The sequence below is a fragment of the Erigeron canadensis genome, chromosome 1 (assembly GCF_010389155.1).
Source record: "Erigeron canadensis isolate Cc75 chromosome 1, C_canadensis_v1, whole genome shotgun sequence".
NCBI classification, from domain to species: domain Eukaryota; kingdom Viridiplantae; phylum Streptophyta; class Magnoliopsida; order Asterales; family Asteraceae; genus Erigeron; species Erigeron canadensis.
In genome coordinates, this window is record NC_057761.1 from 56,383,594 (window position 1) to 56,403,301 (window position 19,708).

The 19,708-nt window shown below is 35.1% G+C and overlaps 2 protein-coding genes across 2 annotated transcripts; one reads left to right on the forward strand and one right to left on the reverse strand.

Annotated features, from left to right (window-relative positions):
• Window positions 1-4,742: 4,742 nt before the first annotated feature.
• LOC122584782 (probable calcium-binding protein CML48) lies at window positions 4,743-8,985 on the forward strand. The gene is made up of 5 exons (XM_043756841.1): window positions 4,743-5,318; window positions 7,195-7,241; window positions 7,766-7,941; window positions 8,041-8,059; window positions 8,753-8,985. Exons 1-5 carry the CDS (start codon window positions 4,889-4,891, stop codon window positions 8,858-8,860), a joined length of 780 nt encoding a protein of 259 aa, XP_043612776.1. The 5' UTR covers window positions 4,743-4,888; the 3' UTR covers window positions 8,861-8,985.
• A 5,475-nt stretch (window positions 8,986-14,460) lies between these two features.
• Window positions 14,461-17,867, reverse strand: LOC122595635. The gene is made up of 2 exons (XM_043768046.1): window positions 16,506-17,867; window positions 14,461-16,418 (listed from the first exon to the last, which is right to left on the reverse strand). Exons 1-2 carry the CDS (start codon window positions 16,756-16,758, stop codon window positions 14,461-14,463), a joined length of 2,211 nt encoding a protein of 736 aa, XP_043623981.1. The 5' UTR covers window positions 16,759-17,867.
• Between the last annotated feature and the right edge of the window lie 1,841 nt (window positions 17,868-19,708).

The following is a 19,708-nucleotide window of genomic DNA, read 5'->3' on the forward strand; positions in this document are numbered from 1 at the left end:
ATCTTTACAAGATTTTGCAAAATCGCAATATGTTGACTTTGACTTTTTTTTTTGTTGTTGCAAAATCGCAATGTGTTTTGTTGTGATTATTGAGATTTTAATTTTTTTTTTAAACATACTAAATTATTACATAGTCTATGAATACAAAACTTCAAATACATAAGAAACATACTAACATGCTAATAATCCCCTAAGCTAAGAATCCCGCAAAGAGAAGGGGGTGAAGTCGATTTTGATTTCCCTAATGATTTTGATCTTGATGAAGATCCATACTCTCTCGATGGAGGAAAATATGTTTGTGATGGCATGGGTGTACCTCAATTCAACCTTGTATGATCACGTTCTTTACAACAACTGCATGTTGTTGCCTTCCTCTCTTCACTCATAGATGGTATACGATCGAGGTTTTACAACAAAACACATTGTGATTTTGCATTAAAAAAAAAAATTCAAAGTCAACATATTGCGATTTTGCAAAATATCGTTTCAATTTTAAGATTCTTTATGCGATTTTGGCTATTGTTCGATTTTCTTTTTATGTTATTGAATCCATGAAACTAAAAATGGAAAACATAAAAGGGAAAAGTGAAAGACCCCCCATTCCCCCACCACCGGCACCACCCCCCGAACAAAATAAAAACCAGTGTTAGAGAAGCCCATTGGCCTGAAAATATCTTCCATTCCATAATCGCCTTTTATATAATTATTTTATATTTACCAGCCATCTAATCAAAACGCTAAATATCGAAATCAATATCAATTTTATCAACTATGTCGTCATCGGAAGAAGAATACGAGGAGATAGCGCCATTAGATATAGTGATTGAGATAATGAAAAGGCTTCCCCCCAAATCATTAGTGAAATTCATGGCAGTTTCAAAACAATGGAAATCCATCATCCGATCCTCCGGATTTATCGTCGATTACAATAGCACCCCCCACATTGATATTAGGTTTCAACAACTCCTTACACTTCCCAAGTCTGCTGATTTCCGAAGATTCAACCACCCTAAATTGATAGGTTACTGTCAAGGGTTGTTTGGATTTTACAATGATGTTGATAAACTAGTTATTTGGAATCCATCAATTAGGAAATCTGTCTTTATATATACCCGTCCCTGAAACTGATGATTGGTGGTCTGGAACTAATTTTTGTTTTGGTTTTACGGTGGTTTCTAATACTACTGGCCCTACGCTTTTCGTGATTATTTATAATGACGAACACCCCCGGCTGCAAGTACAGATTTTTACATTAAGTACACGGGTTTCGACAACTTTTTCAAATGCTCCTCCTCTTAAATTCACACAGAGGATGCTAGTGATAGATCGGTTTATTCATGATCTTATTTTGTCATGTGATATCACTAGTGAACAATTCACAGAATCATACCTCCCACCTACGTACTATAGCAGCGCCCACTTCTTACAATGATTTTGGCAGCCCTAGGTATTTGGAGTTATCTAAGCTTAGGGAGTCTCTTGTTCTGCTTGAAGAAGATGTATCCGAAAAGGAGATTGTTGTGTGGGTTAAAACAACAGCCAAATGTACTTGGGTTTACGAAAGATGGCCAACTTATAATACTATTAGAGTTCTATCTTAGAAACCAGCGGACTCGAAATGCTTCAAAGATATTGGGATTTCCGGAAACAATTCTTTACGCCATGCAGGTTCATACATGGAAACACTTTTGTTGCTTGACCATTGAGATTTTATACATTGTTTATGACTACATCTATTGGAGACAAAGGTACGGGCAAAGCGTGGGACTTGAGATGATGCATGGTTTCTAGTAGAGGCAACAGGCAAGCAAGGTATGAAACTTAAATTGTGGCAGTAGCGGGGTCAATCCTTTGGTATTTCAATATATAGTTTTCTATGAAACATGTGTGAAGAAACACTTTGTGTTCTTTAATTTGTCCTACATCAAAACTTGTAATGAAGATGATATTTGTTAGAAATAATTTAACAATCTTGTACTTATAAGCTGACATAGTTCTCGTTATATATATGCTTCATTTATGGTCTCTGCTAATTGATCAACTTCTTGTGTTTACATGTGGTCCATGAAATGGGTATAGTATTGTACGTCTTCTTTGAAATCCTTAATTATTGTTTTACTTTTACATTAAAATTTGTAATGAGATGATACTTATGATAAGCAAACTGGATTGTTTTGGCATGTTTATAGTTATAATATATGGTAAAGTGATGATGCTCTACTTTACGCTCTCCGTTAAATGTTCAAGTTACTGTGTTCAGTAGTTAACTATTTAAGGGACACAGGGAGTATAGTGTAATCCTTAGTCATGGCTCTTTATTAGATGTAGGAATGGAGCGTTTGACATGGTGATCAAGGTTTAAAACCACAACCAGTTTAACTTATAATGAGTTTTGTCATCATAAACTATGTAGAAAGAAAAAGTCAAAAGCAACTGAATAGTTAAAAAAAAAAAAAGAATGAAATAGAATTTCCTTGATGTTCATCTCACCAACATCAAAAGTTTTGTTTTATAGCTAAAACTAGTATTTCTACCCGGGCGTTGCCCCGGGAGAAAAACCTAACTCTGGTGATAAAAGTTACAAAAACATTAAGCCGAAAAACAAAATTTGCGTGACAAAAGTTAAGAAAATAAAAGTTGTGGTTCAAAGTAAAGAAAATGAAACTTTGGTAATAAAATTTAGAAATCAAAAGTTATATCGTAAAAAAAACTTTCAGAGCAAAGTTTAAAAACAAAGTTATATGAAAAAAAGTACAAAAGTTAATAAACTTTATACCTAAAAACAAAGTTTGTATGTTGAAAGTTTAAAAATCAAAAGCTATGTGACGAAAGGTAAAAGGAGAAATGTAAAAAAAAAAATTTGGTGGAAAGTTTAAAAAGTAAAAGTTATGTAGTAACAAAAAAAGAAAATAAGGTCGTTAAGTCCGTCACCTAACAGTCGTTAAGTTTGTTACCTAACCGTTGTTAAGTCCGTTAATTATGTTGGATGCTTTAAAGGCTTGTACCTTATGCTAAAGGGGGAGTACTTTTAGCTACAGTAACTCCCCCTCACATTCCAACTTTAATTTTTAGTATATATATATATAATTGGCTTCATACCTAATGTGATTCTGTCCTGTATCAACATGGTTGCTTTTTAGGTATGAATAATCCATATGAATTTCTGTCATCAAAAGTTCTAGTGACGTTTATACATAAATTATCTTGCAATGGAAAGTGTGTATAATTCTAGTTGGATCATATGATAAAAATATCCTAGATTTGGACCATTGCATCATGGTGGTGGTCGACGATGATAGATTGTTCTTAACGATGATGGGTTACATATCATGTTGATTTTGATATAACGTTGTTTTTTTATCTTGCTGTCGATGATAATCTTTTCTTGTTGATTATAATGATGGGGAAGGATGTTGTGTGTTGGTAACATTTTTCAAAACTAAGCTACATGCATGGTCTATGTGATTTGGATGGGAAAGATGGTAATGTGGTCGGCACCATAGTTGTTAAACTGTTACGAGTAATATGTCAACTCTTATGAGTCGAGTCGCTAGTTGACTCTCTTTTGTCCAGACTCTTACGAGTCAATGTGCGAACTTGGACCGAATAAATGCAAGTCGTAAAGTTATAAAAAATTGTAGTTTGAGATTATATATATTATCTATCTATAAACTAAAACAGGACATATTCTTGAAACGACATGTGGCGTAATCCTTTATCGACACTTGTCATTTTAATTTATTTATTTTGTTAAATTAGTTTTTTTAGTTGTATATAGATTCAATTTTCTTATTAAACTTAGAATTAAACTCTAACTCTTGGCTTATTAATACAAAAGACATTATAATCTTATTTGATTGATCGTTTTCTCATTAATAAATTGTCTTTTTTTCTTTCTTAACTTTTCAACTCCTATTACTTATATTAATCATAATAAGTGTTTAATATGAACACTTCAAAATTTTGAGTTTACGATCCAAAATCACAAGGCTATTTGTCATCATCTACTATGCTTACAAGTTTCGATTTTGATGTGGTTTTAAAAATTTAAGGTAAATCCTAAATTCTAACTAAATATATATTATATTTATCATTACTGTTTATTATAATTTAGCTTTGATTATCGATTTACTTCAACAACAATTTATTTCATACTCATGATTTATGTATGAGACATATTTAAATTTCTTTATAAGACAATTTATATAGCTACCGTAAATCGTACGGATATTATGACTACATTATTTTATGTATTATCTACGATTTTTTTAATGCAAATGTGGAGGTTTATGACTCAAAACCATTGATATGTTATATTATGATAAATCTATTAAGATAATCGACTTATATTTGTTTATAAAGATGTCACATGTAACTTATACTATATTATGTAATAATTAAAAAATGTCCCGACTCTTACGAGTCGATTCATATTCTGAGTCGCGAGTCAAAAAAATCATATTTTTGAGTTGATTTAAAAGTTACGAGTCAACGACTATGGTCGGCACGTGATAACTTAACGAACATGAAGCCTAAAGGCCATCTATTTTTGGATATTTTTATAAAGCCATGTGTCAAACAGAGATTATTGATGTAGTTATTTCAAAAGAAAGATGATTAATGAAACTAATGAAAATCATAGGGACCATTTGTGAAATTTATTCCAGATAGATTAGATATATCGACAAGATAGATAGTTTGGTGGTATAAATTGATCACCTGGAACGAAATCCATCTCTCTCAGCTTAATACAAATTTCCCAGAAACATCCAATACAAAAACCTTCACGCGTTCCTTTCAACTTACCCATATTTTTTTTGTGTATATATATATATAATAATCAAAATCTACAAACAAACCCTATAATTAATTCCCCCAAATTTTCATTATGTCATACTCAAATTACAACCCAACAGCCCCGTCAGCACCTCCGGTACCCGAATCCCATTCAAAACCTGGTGTCGCATATCCTTACCAACCACCTCCACCGCCATCCTCCTCATCTCAACAACCACCACCACCTAATTATTACAATAATAATAATAGTAATAATTATGGACAGCCGCCGTCTTATAATAATACTACCGGCTACGGTGGTGGTGGTTCATATGGATATCCATCGCAAACCCCGTCTTTTCCACCGGGTACTCACCCGGAAGTAATCCGGAGCTTTCAGATGGCTGATTTGGATCGGAGTGGGTTTATTGACGCTAAGGAATTACAACAGGCTCTCTCAAATGGTTACCAGAAGTTTAGTATTCGGACTGTCCGTTTGCTTATGTTTCAGTTTCGCAATCCTAACGACCCTTTCAGAACCGGTTTCTTTCTCTTTCCCTTTCTTTCTTTCCTTCTTCTGTTATTATATTATTTTTATAGATATAGATATACTGTACATATAGATAACCGACACAGTCCTAGAGCTTCATATAAAATAAATGTATGACCCCTGACTTTTACTATCAAAGCATGTCGACCACCATTAGGCTATCATCATGGGGACTTATATACTGTTTTTATTTAAGTATAAACAGAAACACGGGTAATCCCGTTAGGCTCTTGCTCCAAATACATATCTGGGTAACTTGAACTGGAAAAACCTCATCAGTTTACCTTTTCCCGTTTACATGTGTTTATATCTAATTAATCTAATACTCCATTATAATAATTATTCACCCCCATATTTTAGGAAATGGTTAGAAAATAGTTATATGGGAAATTACTAGATTCCCCTTAATAAACAACCCATAAGGCAAGAGTTATTAGATATTACCAAAATTACCCTTAATGAATAAATTTACACTTTAAACCCTTATTTTTTAAAATATCACTATCACCATTGTATCAACTTACACGGTTAGACCACTCGACACCAATTGTCGATGTCATCGATCACCACCCGTCACCGTCACCAACACCACTAAACCACCGTCGCGACCGCCGCCGCATTGCGCGGGTACAATGCTAGTAGATTATACATATAGATATTCTTTGGGTATGAATTAGGTTCACTCCACTATAGCAATGTTATATTGAGTTCCTTAGTGTCATTTTTTTTAATCAATACTGTTCTATTTTTATTTATTTTGTAAGTTTACTATTATTAACTAGTCATGTGCCTGCGCGATGCGGCGGTGTGGTGATAGTGGTGGTGGCGGAGGCCAGCAACGGGCGGCGGCAGCGTTGGTGGCGACGACCGGTGGTGTGGCGGCGGTAGCGGTATGATTATTGATGTATAAGTAATTGACTTAAAAGGAGGTAGTGTAGTTATTTTAGGAGTTGAAGATGTATATTGTAAATAATCTTAAAAAAAGGGTAATTGCCTAATTGGATGAGAACCCCCTTATCCCATATACCATTTGGTACCCACTAATCCCCCAACCAGGTTAGTGTCCAGGTGAATCTCAACCACTTAATAATCCCCTGATTATCTCAAGTTTGCCTTTGGCAAGACTCGAACCCAGGATCTCTCCTGGAAAGTGGCGGCTGGTGGCCACTAGGCTATTGCCTAGTGGTTGTAAATAATCTATATCTATACTCTATTATAAAACAAACTACCTCTTCCTTCTTTTCAAATTTCTATCTTTAACGGTACATAGGACCTGAGGGTTCCCACCCATTTACCTTTTTTTTTTTCTTAACTCACACACTAAATCTACCCAAGATATTCTTAAAATATTTTTCAACCATATATACTAAAGATACATTTCTTAACCACAAAATAACTACACTACCATTTACATCAATTACTTTTAGAGTAACAACCACATCGTTACCACCACCACCACCACCCGCTGCCGCATTGCGCGGGTACCCATCTCGTTTCATTAAAGATATTATTGATATATTAGGTAGAAGTATTCAAATTAATAAATAAAGGAGGGATAGTTTAGGTAGATCAAAACTTTTTTGAAAAAATGAGGGGTCAAATTCTTTAAAGGTAGGATAGATATAGATATAAATATAGATAGATATATGAAGTAAAGCATAGAGAACCAAAACATATAATTGAAAGCCGGGTGGGTTCTGGTAAATAGTATAATAAGTTCAACAGGTAATTGAGAGATGGCAATGTGTTTAAGGCTTTGATAATTTTATTTTTATTTAGTGAAAACTGATTATATTATGTGGTTTGTGTACTTTTGATATTCTTTTTGAGTGTTAACAATTTTTATTTTTTTTTGGTTTTGTTTCTAGGTCCCAAAGAGTTCGCTGAGTTATGGAGTTGTCTTGGTCAATGGCGGGTGAGTGTTTAAATATATTTATTTTTTTTTTTATCTTTAGAGAGGTATGATAGATAAAATACAAAAGAGAGTTTTTAAAAATCTAGTTAGATATCTGAAAAGTAGGTTTTCACTTAAGATTTATTCCATAACAACAAAGTTTATCTGGCTGTATGAGAATACACATTCTGGAAGAAATTTGTTCTCACTAATTGTATTGGCAAAGTTGTGGTGTTTCTGATTTCTGGTAGGGTTAAGGGACTTATATTTACCCCTAAAAGAGGTTAGCTGATGCTATGAAGTTTAGATTTAAGGAATTCAACTTTCATAGGTTTTCATTAACAAAATCTTGCCCAGTACCCAATCGTTACCTTGACCTTGCTGATATTTCCCTAACGTAACCGTGATGTCGATCAATGAGGTGCTGAGATGGAATGTTAAGCTCATAGAGGGCCTTTATGCAAGGTTTCCTGTACTTTCAAAACCCTTAAATTTGAATATCTAATTGTGGAGTTATATTGATTCTATCATTTTGTACACTTCAGGCTATATTTGAGAGATTTGATAGGGACCGAAGTGGAAAGATTGATCTAGCAGAACTAAGAGATGCCTTATACAGTCTTGGATATGCAATTCCACCCTCTGTCCTACAACTTATCATTTCAAAATATGATGACCAAAGTGGAAGGAGGGTTGATCTTTCTTTTGACAGTTTTGTTGAGTAAGTCTACTCTGCATTACTGACTTACTGTATATTATTTATAACACTTAAAGCTGGCTTCTTGTCCCAGTTCTAATGATATATGCTTTCAATTTTCAGGTGTGGAATGATTGTGAAGGTAAGCAACAAGTTCATCCCATTTCCTTACTCTTCTTTTCTTTCGACCTATTTAGTATTTTAGTTATGAATATTCCTGGTCGGGTTATATGTACTTCCTCAATGGGTTAATTGGGCCGAGCAGGTCAAACAGGTTGCAACGTGTCCAAAGTGTGGTCTTCATTGCAGACAACCTCCTAAGTCCTAACTCAGTTTATTTTAAAAAATGGACAATCTTGTATTAAATAATATAGTTTCTGTAATCAATGTTAAACGTGTTGATCCTCTACTGTGCTGACCCTGACCTGTTATGACCCATTGTGAATCCACCAACCCCATCTGTGTTTTTTTTTTATACTTAAAGTAGTTGCAAGCAGCAAGCTAATGCTTAGGAATTAGGATGTATTTTCTCCATACCATGGAAACTGTACACCGTTGTTGAACATCCCATGTATGCTTGTCAAAAGAAAGTTATTTTATGGGACCAATTTGATTTTACCAAGCTTTTTGTAACATGGACAATGGATAGGTAAAATTTGCGGTTGTAATGGGAGAATAAGATTGAGCCCCTAATATGCCTTTTTTTCTTGTCAAAATCAATAACCTCTGGTCTACATGTTAGGATTCGTTTTGCATTTGATTTGGTAGTTTGGTACTTCTGTAAGTATGTTATTTATGTTCTAGATATCATTTCTTATCAACTTCCACTCTACAGGGTTTGACAGAGAAATTCAAGGAGAAGGATACACGGTATACAGGTTCAGCTACTCTTTCATACGAGACATTTATGACCATGGTTATCCCATTTCTCGCAGCCGAATAGGCAGATGTATAACTTGTGTAGCTAGTAGCTTCTTTCTAGCATTTGTGGATTGGTTTTAGTGATGTAAACACGGGAAGGTTGTTGGACACGTTGTGTTCTCTATTATCAAGGGTTATTGGCTGTTATTTTTGTGGGATGTTTTCCATTTCTGTTGCATAACTGAAATATACAACTTTGGTGTGATCAACCTAGAAAACGCAAGTTTTGGTTTTTTGACCATTGACAAATAAAGTTAGAAAATTCTGAATTGAAATAATATGGAACTTGCTCGGGTTGGGTTGATGAGGTCATACCCAGATGGACTTTTTAGCTGAGTCAGACTACTTTTGCATAGCTGGTTCATTGAGTGTATACTGAATTAGAATTTAGGAGAGAAGTACATTGGGTTGGGTGGGTCGGTTTATGCTTTACATAGGAACGGCGACTTCTAATAGAAGCATATTGGGTTTATGCTTTACATAGGACTTCTATATAAAGTATACACCGCCCCAACCCAATGGTTTAAAAGAAAGGGAAGGGAAGGAAAAAATAAGATGTTTTGATTCCAAAACTTTTTTGTCACTTTTGGCAAGATTTGGAAGGAAAAGTGATGAAATTATTATTATACCTCTCAAACTTATATAAAAGTTTTAATTACTACAAGGTTATAAATGTAAAATTGTATCTTTTATCCTTTGTTTTCCTTCCATTCTAACTCAAGAATATATTCAACTACCAACTTTCTTTTTTTTTTCTTTCAACTCGAGAATGTCTCTTTTTTATGTACTTTTCTATCCTTTTTTCCCTTATCCAATATTCTCCTTTCTTTTCTTTTAATAAAAACTCAAGAATGCACTGTAACAACTCGACAAGTTTCTTCCATAAACAAACTTAAGTACTCCGTACTAAATATAATAACTTGAACAATAACAGAGACCATAAAAAAGAGCATCGTTACTTTACCATCTTATAAATATAAAAATGCCACTATAACCCACTTCGCTTCTACCAAATATCATCTCATTAAACATTTTATTGTAAAACCAAGTGTTTCCCCGAAAATTGTGTTATACCTATTACTTGAATTATTTGATAACATCGATCTTGGTGGTGGTAACTGGTAACATAAACTTCAGTCTATATGATATGCAATTCCATATTCACACCTTGAAGGCTAAGCCATCACTAGCTGTTACAGTGTAATTTATATAGTTGGGAAAATAAATAAATTTAGGACCACATGTAAAAAAGTTAATCAATTAGGAGAGACCATAAAGTATATAATCATGACTATGCCAGCTATTAAAAAAAAGATTGTCAAATTATTTTTACTAAACGTCTTCTCATTAGAGGCTGCCTTATACGTTGACTCATCCTCATCCTCAGGAGCACTAGTCTTAATAAGCGTTACATTAGCAAAAAATCATCTAAAAACTAATCCCCTTAAAACCAATCTTATACCCAGGACTAGTCTTGGACCACCATTTATTTTATTATACACTCACAAATAAAAAAAAAAACAAAAAAGGTTAAACAACTCGTCCTTGGGGGGACGAATGGGTCAAGGATGAGTCCAACCCCGCGGTGTACAAAGGAGGGACGAATGGGGGACGAACCAGGGACGGGGGTATAAGGCACCTCCTTACGATTTTTGATGTAGGACAAAATTTAAAAAATACAACGTGTTTCATACATTTTCCATAGAAAACTAGATGTTGAAGGCTTGACCCCAGACCGTACATTTGTCCCCAATAAATGTATGTTATAAACAACAAATAGAATCTGGATGGTCAAGCAACAAGAGTGTTTCCATGTATGAACCAGCAAGGCATGAATACTTGTTTCTAGAAATCCCAACATTTTTGAAACATTTAGAGTCAGGTTCATAAAAAAGAAATTTATATTCACTGGGATTAGGGGAATAAGGATCGGCATGCATTTGAAATATAGGTTGGTCATCTTTTGTAGATCCAAGTACATCAAGTAATTGTGTTGGTCGTAAAACGGGTGGTACCTTGACAGTGTATAGCTTTGTGAATGAGTTTTGAACACCCGGCTCCATCGTCCACACACCAATTTCTTGATTCCATACGTCAGTTTCAAGCACTACAAGTGACTCCCTAAGCTTAGATAAAACCAAACGATGGCTATAAGGGCCTGGTGCTGCTAAAGTAGGTGGGAGGCATAATTCCGTAAACTGTTCACTAGTGAGATCAAGAGACAAAATCAATAACTTTCCATCTGGAGTGCAATCAGAAACAATCCAATGAATAAACCCGTCCATCACTACCCTCGTCGTTCTTAAATCAAGTAATTAATTACAAGGAGGAGGAGCATTAGACAAAGTTCTCCACTCCCCTGTGCTTAATGTATAAATCTCTAGCTGCCCCTGACAATGAGCAACACAATCAGATTTATAAGTAAGACTGAAAATTGTAGGGTCAGTAGCATTACAAACTGTGAAACCAAGAGATACAGATAGATGACTGCTGCGTTCAAAGAGACCATAAAGAAGAGCATCATCACTTTACCATCTTATAGATATAAACATGCCAATATAATCTACTTTGCTTCTACCAAATATCATCTCAATACAAATTTTAATGTAAAACAATAATTAAGTTTTTCACAAAAACTGTATTATATCCGGCCATTAGATTCATCGTGATAAATTTTTAAAAACTTTGATCATGTAACTGTTAACACAAACATAACTGGAAACCATAAAGTATTTCTACCAAGTAAACATCATCTCATTTACAAGTTTTGATGTAATGTAAGACAAAATTGAATAACACAAAATGTTTCGCACATGTTTCATAGAAACTAAATTGATATGGTAAAAAATTGACACCGCTACTGTAGTTTCATACCTTGTGTTGCCGGTTCCACACTTTGCCCGTATCTTTGTCCCCAATATATATGTATGTTAATTATAAACTACATATATATAAAGCCTTAGCGGCCAAGCAACAATAGCGTTTCCATGTATGGACCTGCGCGCAAGGCATAAATTATGTTTTGTTCCAGTTTTCCCAATATCTATAAAGCGTTTTGAGCCATGTTCATAAAAAAGAAGCGTCTGTGCACATCTATATTCAAATGGTTTTGTTAGAATTATAAGTTGGTCATCTTTTGGGAATCAAGAGTAGCCTTTTCATAAGCAATCCAATGAATAAACCTATCTATCACTACCCAACTCTGTTTGAATCCAAGCCCCGGTGCTTAATGTATAAATATGTACCATCAACCGGGGTTTATACTTAATATTGAAAATCGTAGGCTCGGTAGCATTACAAACCACAGTGAAACCAAAATCAGGTCCATCGCACCATAACTAATCTATCCTCATCATTGTAAAATCCAAACAACCCTTGCGAGTAACCTATCAATTTACACTTTTTGAAGTCCCTGAAATCATCTGACTCGGCAAGTGTAAGGAGTTCTTGAAACGCAATATAATAACCATAATTGGATACTATTTCCTTTCTTTTTCTTGTTTTTTTTAGTAATTGCAAAATTTCGGTCGTGAAAACCTACAAAAAAGCGATTAGGAGGCTCAATGTTGTGGTAAGCGGCGATGAATGTGGAGGTTTGGATGATGGATTTCCATGACGGTGAAACCGACATGAATCAATACTGATTTTATCGGAACCCTTTTCAGTATTTCGATCACCATATCCATTGATTCTGACATATTTTGATATATTGGTTTCGAAAAGAAAAGAAAAAAAAATTACGTGTAGGGTTTTTAATTGTGAGTTTTGAGTTCGACGGGCTAATACATATAATGGAAGGTGTTTATATACGAGTAATACAAATCACTCTGGCCCAATGGGCTTCTCTGCACGGTTTACATTACTTTTGGGCCTTTTCTAATCATACTAAAGGTTGAGGAGCTGGAGTATTGTTGTTTTGTTTTGCTTTTATACTGTATAGGAGAAAAAAGGGAAGAAAAATTTTTCTTCCTAATCACCTCAAAAATGAGGGAAAATCTTTTGAGACAAAAAACAACTAAATTTTCCCCTTTAATCCTTTTCACTCCTTCCCTCTCCACACTTAAAAAAAAATTAAGAATGCATCTTATATATTTATCCTCTCATCTACTTTCCACCTTTAAATAAACTAAACAATAAGGATTAAGTAACTTTTGACTAGCCCTGCACATTTGTCGGGTTGTACCCGAACCGGACCCAACATGAAACCGAACCGGGTAAAGTCAACAAAAAAGGCACCGGGTTTGACCAAAATCCGAACCAGTTTCTACCCGGTTTTTCGACTGAAATACCCAAATCGCCCAACCCAATTTAGGGTCGAGTGGAAACCAGGTTCAAATTGTTTTGCTTTCATAAAAAGTGTTATATTTCCGTCTTAATTCAAATTTTGGTCATATCATTGCTAATGGTTCAACAATAGGCCCAATATACCTCATTATTGGGAATATCTAGTGAATTGACAAAGAAAATTCATAAGTTATTGCATATAAAACACTTACAAATAAGTAAAAATTCAATAAATTTCATTTTTTTATTAAGTAATTTGATTTTTGGTCCCATGATTGTTAATGTTTCAACATTAAGACCCAATATACCTCTCATTAGTAATATCTAGTGAATTGACAAAGAAAATTCCAAATTATTGCATATAAAACACTTAAAAATAAATAAAAATTCACTAAAATTCACTTTTTTACAATGTAATTATATTATTGGCCACATAATTATTAATGGTTCAACACTAAGGCTGCATTCTTGAGTTTTTATTCTAAAGGAAAAGAAAAGAAAAGATAAGAAAAATCACCTTTTTTCATTCTTGAGTTTTTTTTCCAAAAGAAAAGAAAGTGAAGGGAAGGAAAAATCAAGGGTTTTTCCCCCAAAAGTTTTCTGGCCATTTTGGCCTGATTTGGAAAGAAACTCGTGGAAGTGGTGGTTGCAGGTTTCCGGTGGTGGTTGCGTTGCAGGGGGTGGTTGCAGGTTTCCGGTGGTTGTTGCAGGTGGTGGTTGCAGGTTTCCGGTGGTGGTTGCGTGGAAGGGGTGGTTGCAGGTGGAAATGGTGGTTTCCGGCGGTGGTTGGAGGTTTCCGACGGTGGTTACAAGTTTCCGGCGGTGGTTGCAGGTTTCCGGCGATTGTTCCGATTATTTTTCTTTCACTTTCCTTTCAAACTCAAGAATGGCTTTTATAAATCTAATCTTCTATCCTTTCTTCCCCATTCCAATCTTCCCCTTTCTTTTCTTTAAAAAAGAAACTCAAGAATACAGGTCTCAATATACCTCTCAATGGGTAATAATATTGTAATTATATTATTGGCCGCATAATTGTTAATAATAGGTCTCAACCTCCTGATTTCTAACTCACTTTAAAATTGGACAATATTGTAATAATATTAGAAAAAACTAAAAAATGATCATCAACTATTCAACTGGCATAACAAATTAACAATTTACTTGTACAGTTGTATTAATTTAGGAAGAAAAAAAAGGGGCAACCAGAATGAAATATTATTTAATCGTGAAAGAGAGAGAAGAATTATATGTGGCTACAAGCATATTAATGATGTTTTCAAGAACATGATTGATTTAAGATCTAAGGATACAATTAATAAGGATGCCCTAAAGTGGTTATCATGGAAAAGGTTGTTTTAAAGAAGTGCGCCACTTGTCAATAAATGGCAACTCATGTGGATTCAAGCGTGGAAGTTCGCAATCTTGAAGGATGTTGAGTATCTGTGTTGTCTCGCCAAGAAGTTGGGCTGCAACTTGGACACTAGTCTCCCTTTTCTCTATCTTAGTTGAATTGCATTTCATTTCTATGACGCGGGGTAAGTTGGTGAAACAAGCACCCATTATGTCAGCTATTATTGATGATAATCGTTCAAATAGTTGATCTTGACTAATTTGGTCAATGTTGTCATGGTAGTAAAGCAAGATTGTTTGGGAGATACGATACATAGAATTGGCTGAAATAGACTTGGCAATAGAGTTCCCCTTTAGCCCACGGGTGTCCATACTTTTAATCTCCGTGACCATGTTTTTAGCAGTGTCTCTGAACCATCGAAGGATCTCTCCTGTACTATTGACTTGAGGAAAAAGTTTCTGCATTCTATTGCCTAGCCATTTATGGTACACTTCAACTTCTAACCACAATGTTTTAGATGCCTTTTGAATGGTCGCATATTCGTTGGTAGTATTGAGGCTTTCTTCCACAACTGTGACATATACAATACCTTCACTCACACAACTTAGCAAACTCTGAATTTTATTGCCTTGGATATTAGGAAGAGAAATGGCGATGCTAGTCAAAGTGACCAGCGGTAAGCTCCAGCAATTGACGGGCTCTTCTGAAAATATAGGCGGAACTTGATGACTGTCAAACATTTGAACTCCTAAAAACCCTCTAGATCTCTCAAGAAATTCAACAAGATTGTTAGGTTGTTGTTTTTCAGCCTTTTGGATCAAACGGTTCACAGAGTTTGAAATGCTTCTTAATGTTCGTTCTGCAAGCTCCATGTCATCTTGTACTTGCAAAACATAATGGCTAATATCTTTAGTTGTATCATGTTGCTCAGGCCGTATAACCAACAAGATTTGAGAGGCAATAAACATGGATTTTAACCACTTCCAACAATGTAAACAATATAAGATGCAGATCACAAAGAAAATAGGGATGATCCCTATCATCTTGCATGCAACCACAGTTGCCTTTTGAAATCCTATACAAAATTTAAGAGTTGGGACTTTCAGTTTTTGGACTGCAATTTTAGATTTGCGGCTATCAGTTAGGAACGGCATACTACTCTCTTTCAAATCATATATTTTCTGAGTCCAGTAGCTCTCTACCTCAAAGACCTTGATATGGTTCCAAATCCACTTTGCAGAAAATTTAAAGCTCAAAGCTGTGAAACATCTAGATATTGGGGCAATCGTGCCCAGTACAACTCCGGCCAATTGTATTATGAGAATCACTAACATTGACCATTTATATTCTGACATATAGTACACTCTAGATCTAAATGTGGAAAAAATAATATAAACATGTAATACTGCACTTGAAGCACATATCACCCCGGAAGCAGACGTTGTAGCAAAGTGCGTTAACACAAATTGGGGGCTACCAGTTGATGCCATGATGCAGCAGTTTCTCACATGCTGCTTTAGCTTCTCAGAAACTGAGCTACCTGGTTGTTGTAGCTCTTGGTCCTTCGAAGAAGTCGAGTGAAATGACTGGTATTTGGATTCTAGTAGCTGTTTGGCTGTCAAAACGGTTAAAGCGGAAGATATATATATTATGAGCAAAAAGATCAACATAACCACGTAACTAAAGGTAATTGCCCCACTATAATGACTCGGGGTATGCAACACTGGTGTGACAGCATGAGGTTGCCAAACTTCAGCATATGAAACAAGGCCCGTTTTTATTTGAATACAAACATTCACAACCAAGGTGATTACCAGAACACCCAAAGCTAATAAGTTTGTGAGGAGTTCCTTATTGCCCATGGTCCCTAGAGAAGGCAACAAATTAGCCATCATGGTGCACATAAAGGACAGGCTTCCGAGCTTTGCGGCTTGGTCCACAGTACCTGGCATAGGATTGTTCAGATCCACAGGTAGCTTCATTGCAATAGCGATCACTGAGAGAGAAGCAGCATTCAGAGTGAAGTATTTACTTGGAAACCAGAGCTTTCTGTTTCTCAAACCATGTAACAAATCAGCCACCATTGCAAGGATGCATAATAGAGATGCTAATGCTATATAGATCCCAATCCATGGCATCGGTTCATTAAACCTGTTTTGTTGATCTGATCTGTATATCAACATGCAATAACTTTGCAAAGAATATAGCAAATCTTGAGGAATATTTTTGAAAGATTGCAATTGCTCCAAGATATTGATATATTTATCGATTAAAGGGGAACCCATATTAAAGTTCCTTTGAGGTGAAATGTTACTAAAAAAGGTGATAATAGGAAATAATAGCTACGGTCTAGACTTTTGTTGCAGTCTTGTTTTTTACAGAAGTAATTTTCTGAAATTTATGGAACCAAGTGAAAAAATTGGGTGCTGCCGAAACAAGTTTTGCGCCTTTAAATGCTACGAATGACTTCAAATAAAATAGAAGCCCTACTTTTAAATCTGTTTGAATGGCCAAAAGAAATTTCTACCAAATTTCCTCTAAGTTGCTGACGGCAATCAGTGTGATGTGGCCGTTAAGCAGTCTAATCAATTTAAAAGTCAACCTCTAATCGGTCCAAAACTACTAACTAATCAAAAAGTCAACCACTACAATTGGTCCAAAAACTTTGATTGCTGTTGCGTTACCATGTGTATTTAAGGTATTTGTTATATTAAATTATTAGTGTACGTCATAAACTATAAAATACTTAAAGATGAGTTTTATAACAAAAATACTTGTATGCCCTTGAAAGAATTCGGTACATTTTAATTACATGATTCTTGGTCCAACCAAGGATAAACAAATTTTCCTACCAAGGAGGCAAGGAGTGAGAGGGGTAAAATAGTTAAAATTATAAAATTGAGTTTTTAAAAATTTAGTTGGACATCTGAAAAGTGAGTTTTCACTTTTAATTTATTCCATAACAACAAAAATTATCTGGATGTATGCGAATACACATTTGGGAAGAAATTTGGTTTTACTAGTTGTATTTTCACAGTTGTGGCTTTTCTGATTTCTGGTTGGGGTAACGAGTTTTTTTACCCCCTAAAAGAGGTTAACTGATGCTCTTAATGGTATACAACTTTCATAAGTTTTCATTAAGGAAATCTGGTCCAGTTACGCAGTAAAGCAGCTGATCGTAACCTTGACCCTGTTGTATGTTCCTAACGTAACCATGATGTGAATCAGTGAGGTACTGATATAGAATGTTAAGCTGGATACCTTGTAAGATTACTCTAAATGCCTTCGAAAGCTCTCCACTGTTTTAATGGGTAAACAAAGTATATTACCATTGATAGTAACTGTCTTAATATCTTACCTTTATGGTCTGTGATTGTAGAGTTATTTTGATTCTATAATTATTTTACACTTGAGGCTTTATTTGTGAGATTTCATAGGGGCCGAAGTGGACAGATTGATCTAGCAGAACTAAGAGATGCCTTGTACAGTCTTAGATATGCAATTCCACCTTCTGTCCTACAACTTCTCATTTCATATTTTCAGGTGTGGATGATTGTGAAGGTAAGTTCATCCCATTTCCTTACTCTTTTTTTCTTTTGACCTATTTAGTTATGAATATCTCTGGTCGGGTTATAATTATTCCCCCAATGGGTTGATCGGGCCGAGCAGGTCAAAAAGGTTGCATGTTGTCCAAAGAGTGGTTTTTATTGCAGAAAACTTTCTAAGTCCTAACACACTTTATCCAAAAAAAGGACTATATTGTAATAATATAGTTTCTATAATCCATTTTAGACGTGTTGATCGTCTACTGTTCTGACCCTGACCTGTTATGACCCGTTGGGCAATCCACCAACCCCACCCTTTTTTAACATAAAGTATTAGCATCCTCATGCTTAGTATTTAGTAATTATCCCCATATGCTAATTGCTCATGTCAAAAGAAAGTAATTTTGTGGGACCAATTGGATATTACCAAGCTTTTTGTGGCATGGATAATGGGTAAATACTTAATATCTGCAGTTGTGATGGGAGAATATGATTGAGCCCCTAATAGTATGTATGCTTTTTTTCTTGTCCAAATCAATTACCTCTGGTCTACGATTTAGAATTCAAGTTATAGACAAAATGACCAAAGAGAAATATTAGTGTGTAAAGAGAATAAACGTTTGCGAAATAAAGTAAAAGCCAGTCAAATTAGGTTGAGACTAAAGGGGAAAAGAAGTAATTCAAATTTTAACCATATTGTTCGCTTTTGTTTCAGCTAGTATGAAACTAGTTATCCAAAATGGAAATTTAGGTTACACTGTCAAAAGTAGACACTATTTATCCAAACACCAAACATTAACGCGATTGATTTCAATCAATCAATTCATGAACGCAAATAAATACACACGCTAGATAATTATCATTTAACTTCAGTTTAACTCTCTCCACAATAATATCAGCGAAGATTTACCACAGGATATAATGACATATCTGAATAGGCATTGAAGGTATATCCGATAATCTGGGTGAATGCCTTCTGCAAGGAAGCACAGAAGGGTCCCGACTTCCAAAGCCAAGCAAAGACGTACTAGACGAGGTAAGGGCTGTAATTGTAGACATTAAGAGAATGTGACATGACATCTATAAGTGGGCCCGTTGAGCTTGCAGACTCATTGGGAAGATTCTTGCATCCCTCACTATATTGGGTTGTAAGAACATGTAGTAACATCCTGCCGCCTTCTTTAACTCATCCGATGACAGGTTACTGAGCTGTTTAAAAGGGAAGGGCCGGGGAGGCATTCTTTAGGGAGTATTTGGACTTTTATATAGGAACTAGTTGACGAGTATCTGATTATTGTGAGTTGAAATAGCAACAATCTTCTTTTTGGTTGTGATTATCAGCTTATTTTGGGGTAAAAAAATCAGCTTCATAGCGGTTGCAACGTACAAAATTGACTAGTAAGAGTAAAACAGAAAACCACCTTATGTAACCTTTCTTTAAACCAACTATATGAGACTACTATATCCATTTCACCAAAGCACGCACTCTTTAGAGAATATTTGAACTTGCCTTTACTATTTAGAAAAAGAGATACAGGAAGTATGGCATTATAAAGACACCTACGTACCTGGTTGTCTGGGATTTGGATGCTACTCTGGGGTACAGTTGGTGGGAGGCATAATAAATCGGTGAATTGTTCGTCAAATGACAAAATCAGATAACGAACACCCTCATAATCAATCCAATGAA

Excerpts from the sequence above, each read along its gene's own strand:
- LOC122584782 (XM_043756841.1), top strand. The coding sequence starts at position 4,889 with ATGTCATACTCAAATTACAACCCAACAGCCCCGTCAGCACCTCCGGTA. Across the intron at positions 5,319-7,194 it reads TAACGACCCTTTCAGAACCG|GTCCCAAAGAGTTCGCTGAG; the intron begins GTTTCTTTCTCT and ends TTTTGTTTCTAG. Across the intron at positions 7,242-7,765 it reads GTTGTCTTGGTCAATGGCGG|GCTATATTTGAGAGATTTGA; the intron begins GTGAGTGTTTAA and ends TGTACACTTCAG.
- LOC122595635 (XM_043768046.1), bottom strand. The coding sequence starts at position 16,758 with ATGGGTTCCCCTTTAATCGATAAATATATCAATATCTTGGAGCAATTG. Across the intron at positions 16,419-16,505 it reads CAGAAAGCTCTGGTTTCCAA|GTACTGTGGACCAAGCCGCA; the intron begins GTAAATACTTCA and ends ATCCTATGCCAG.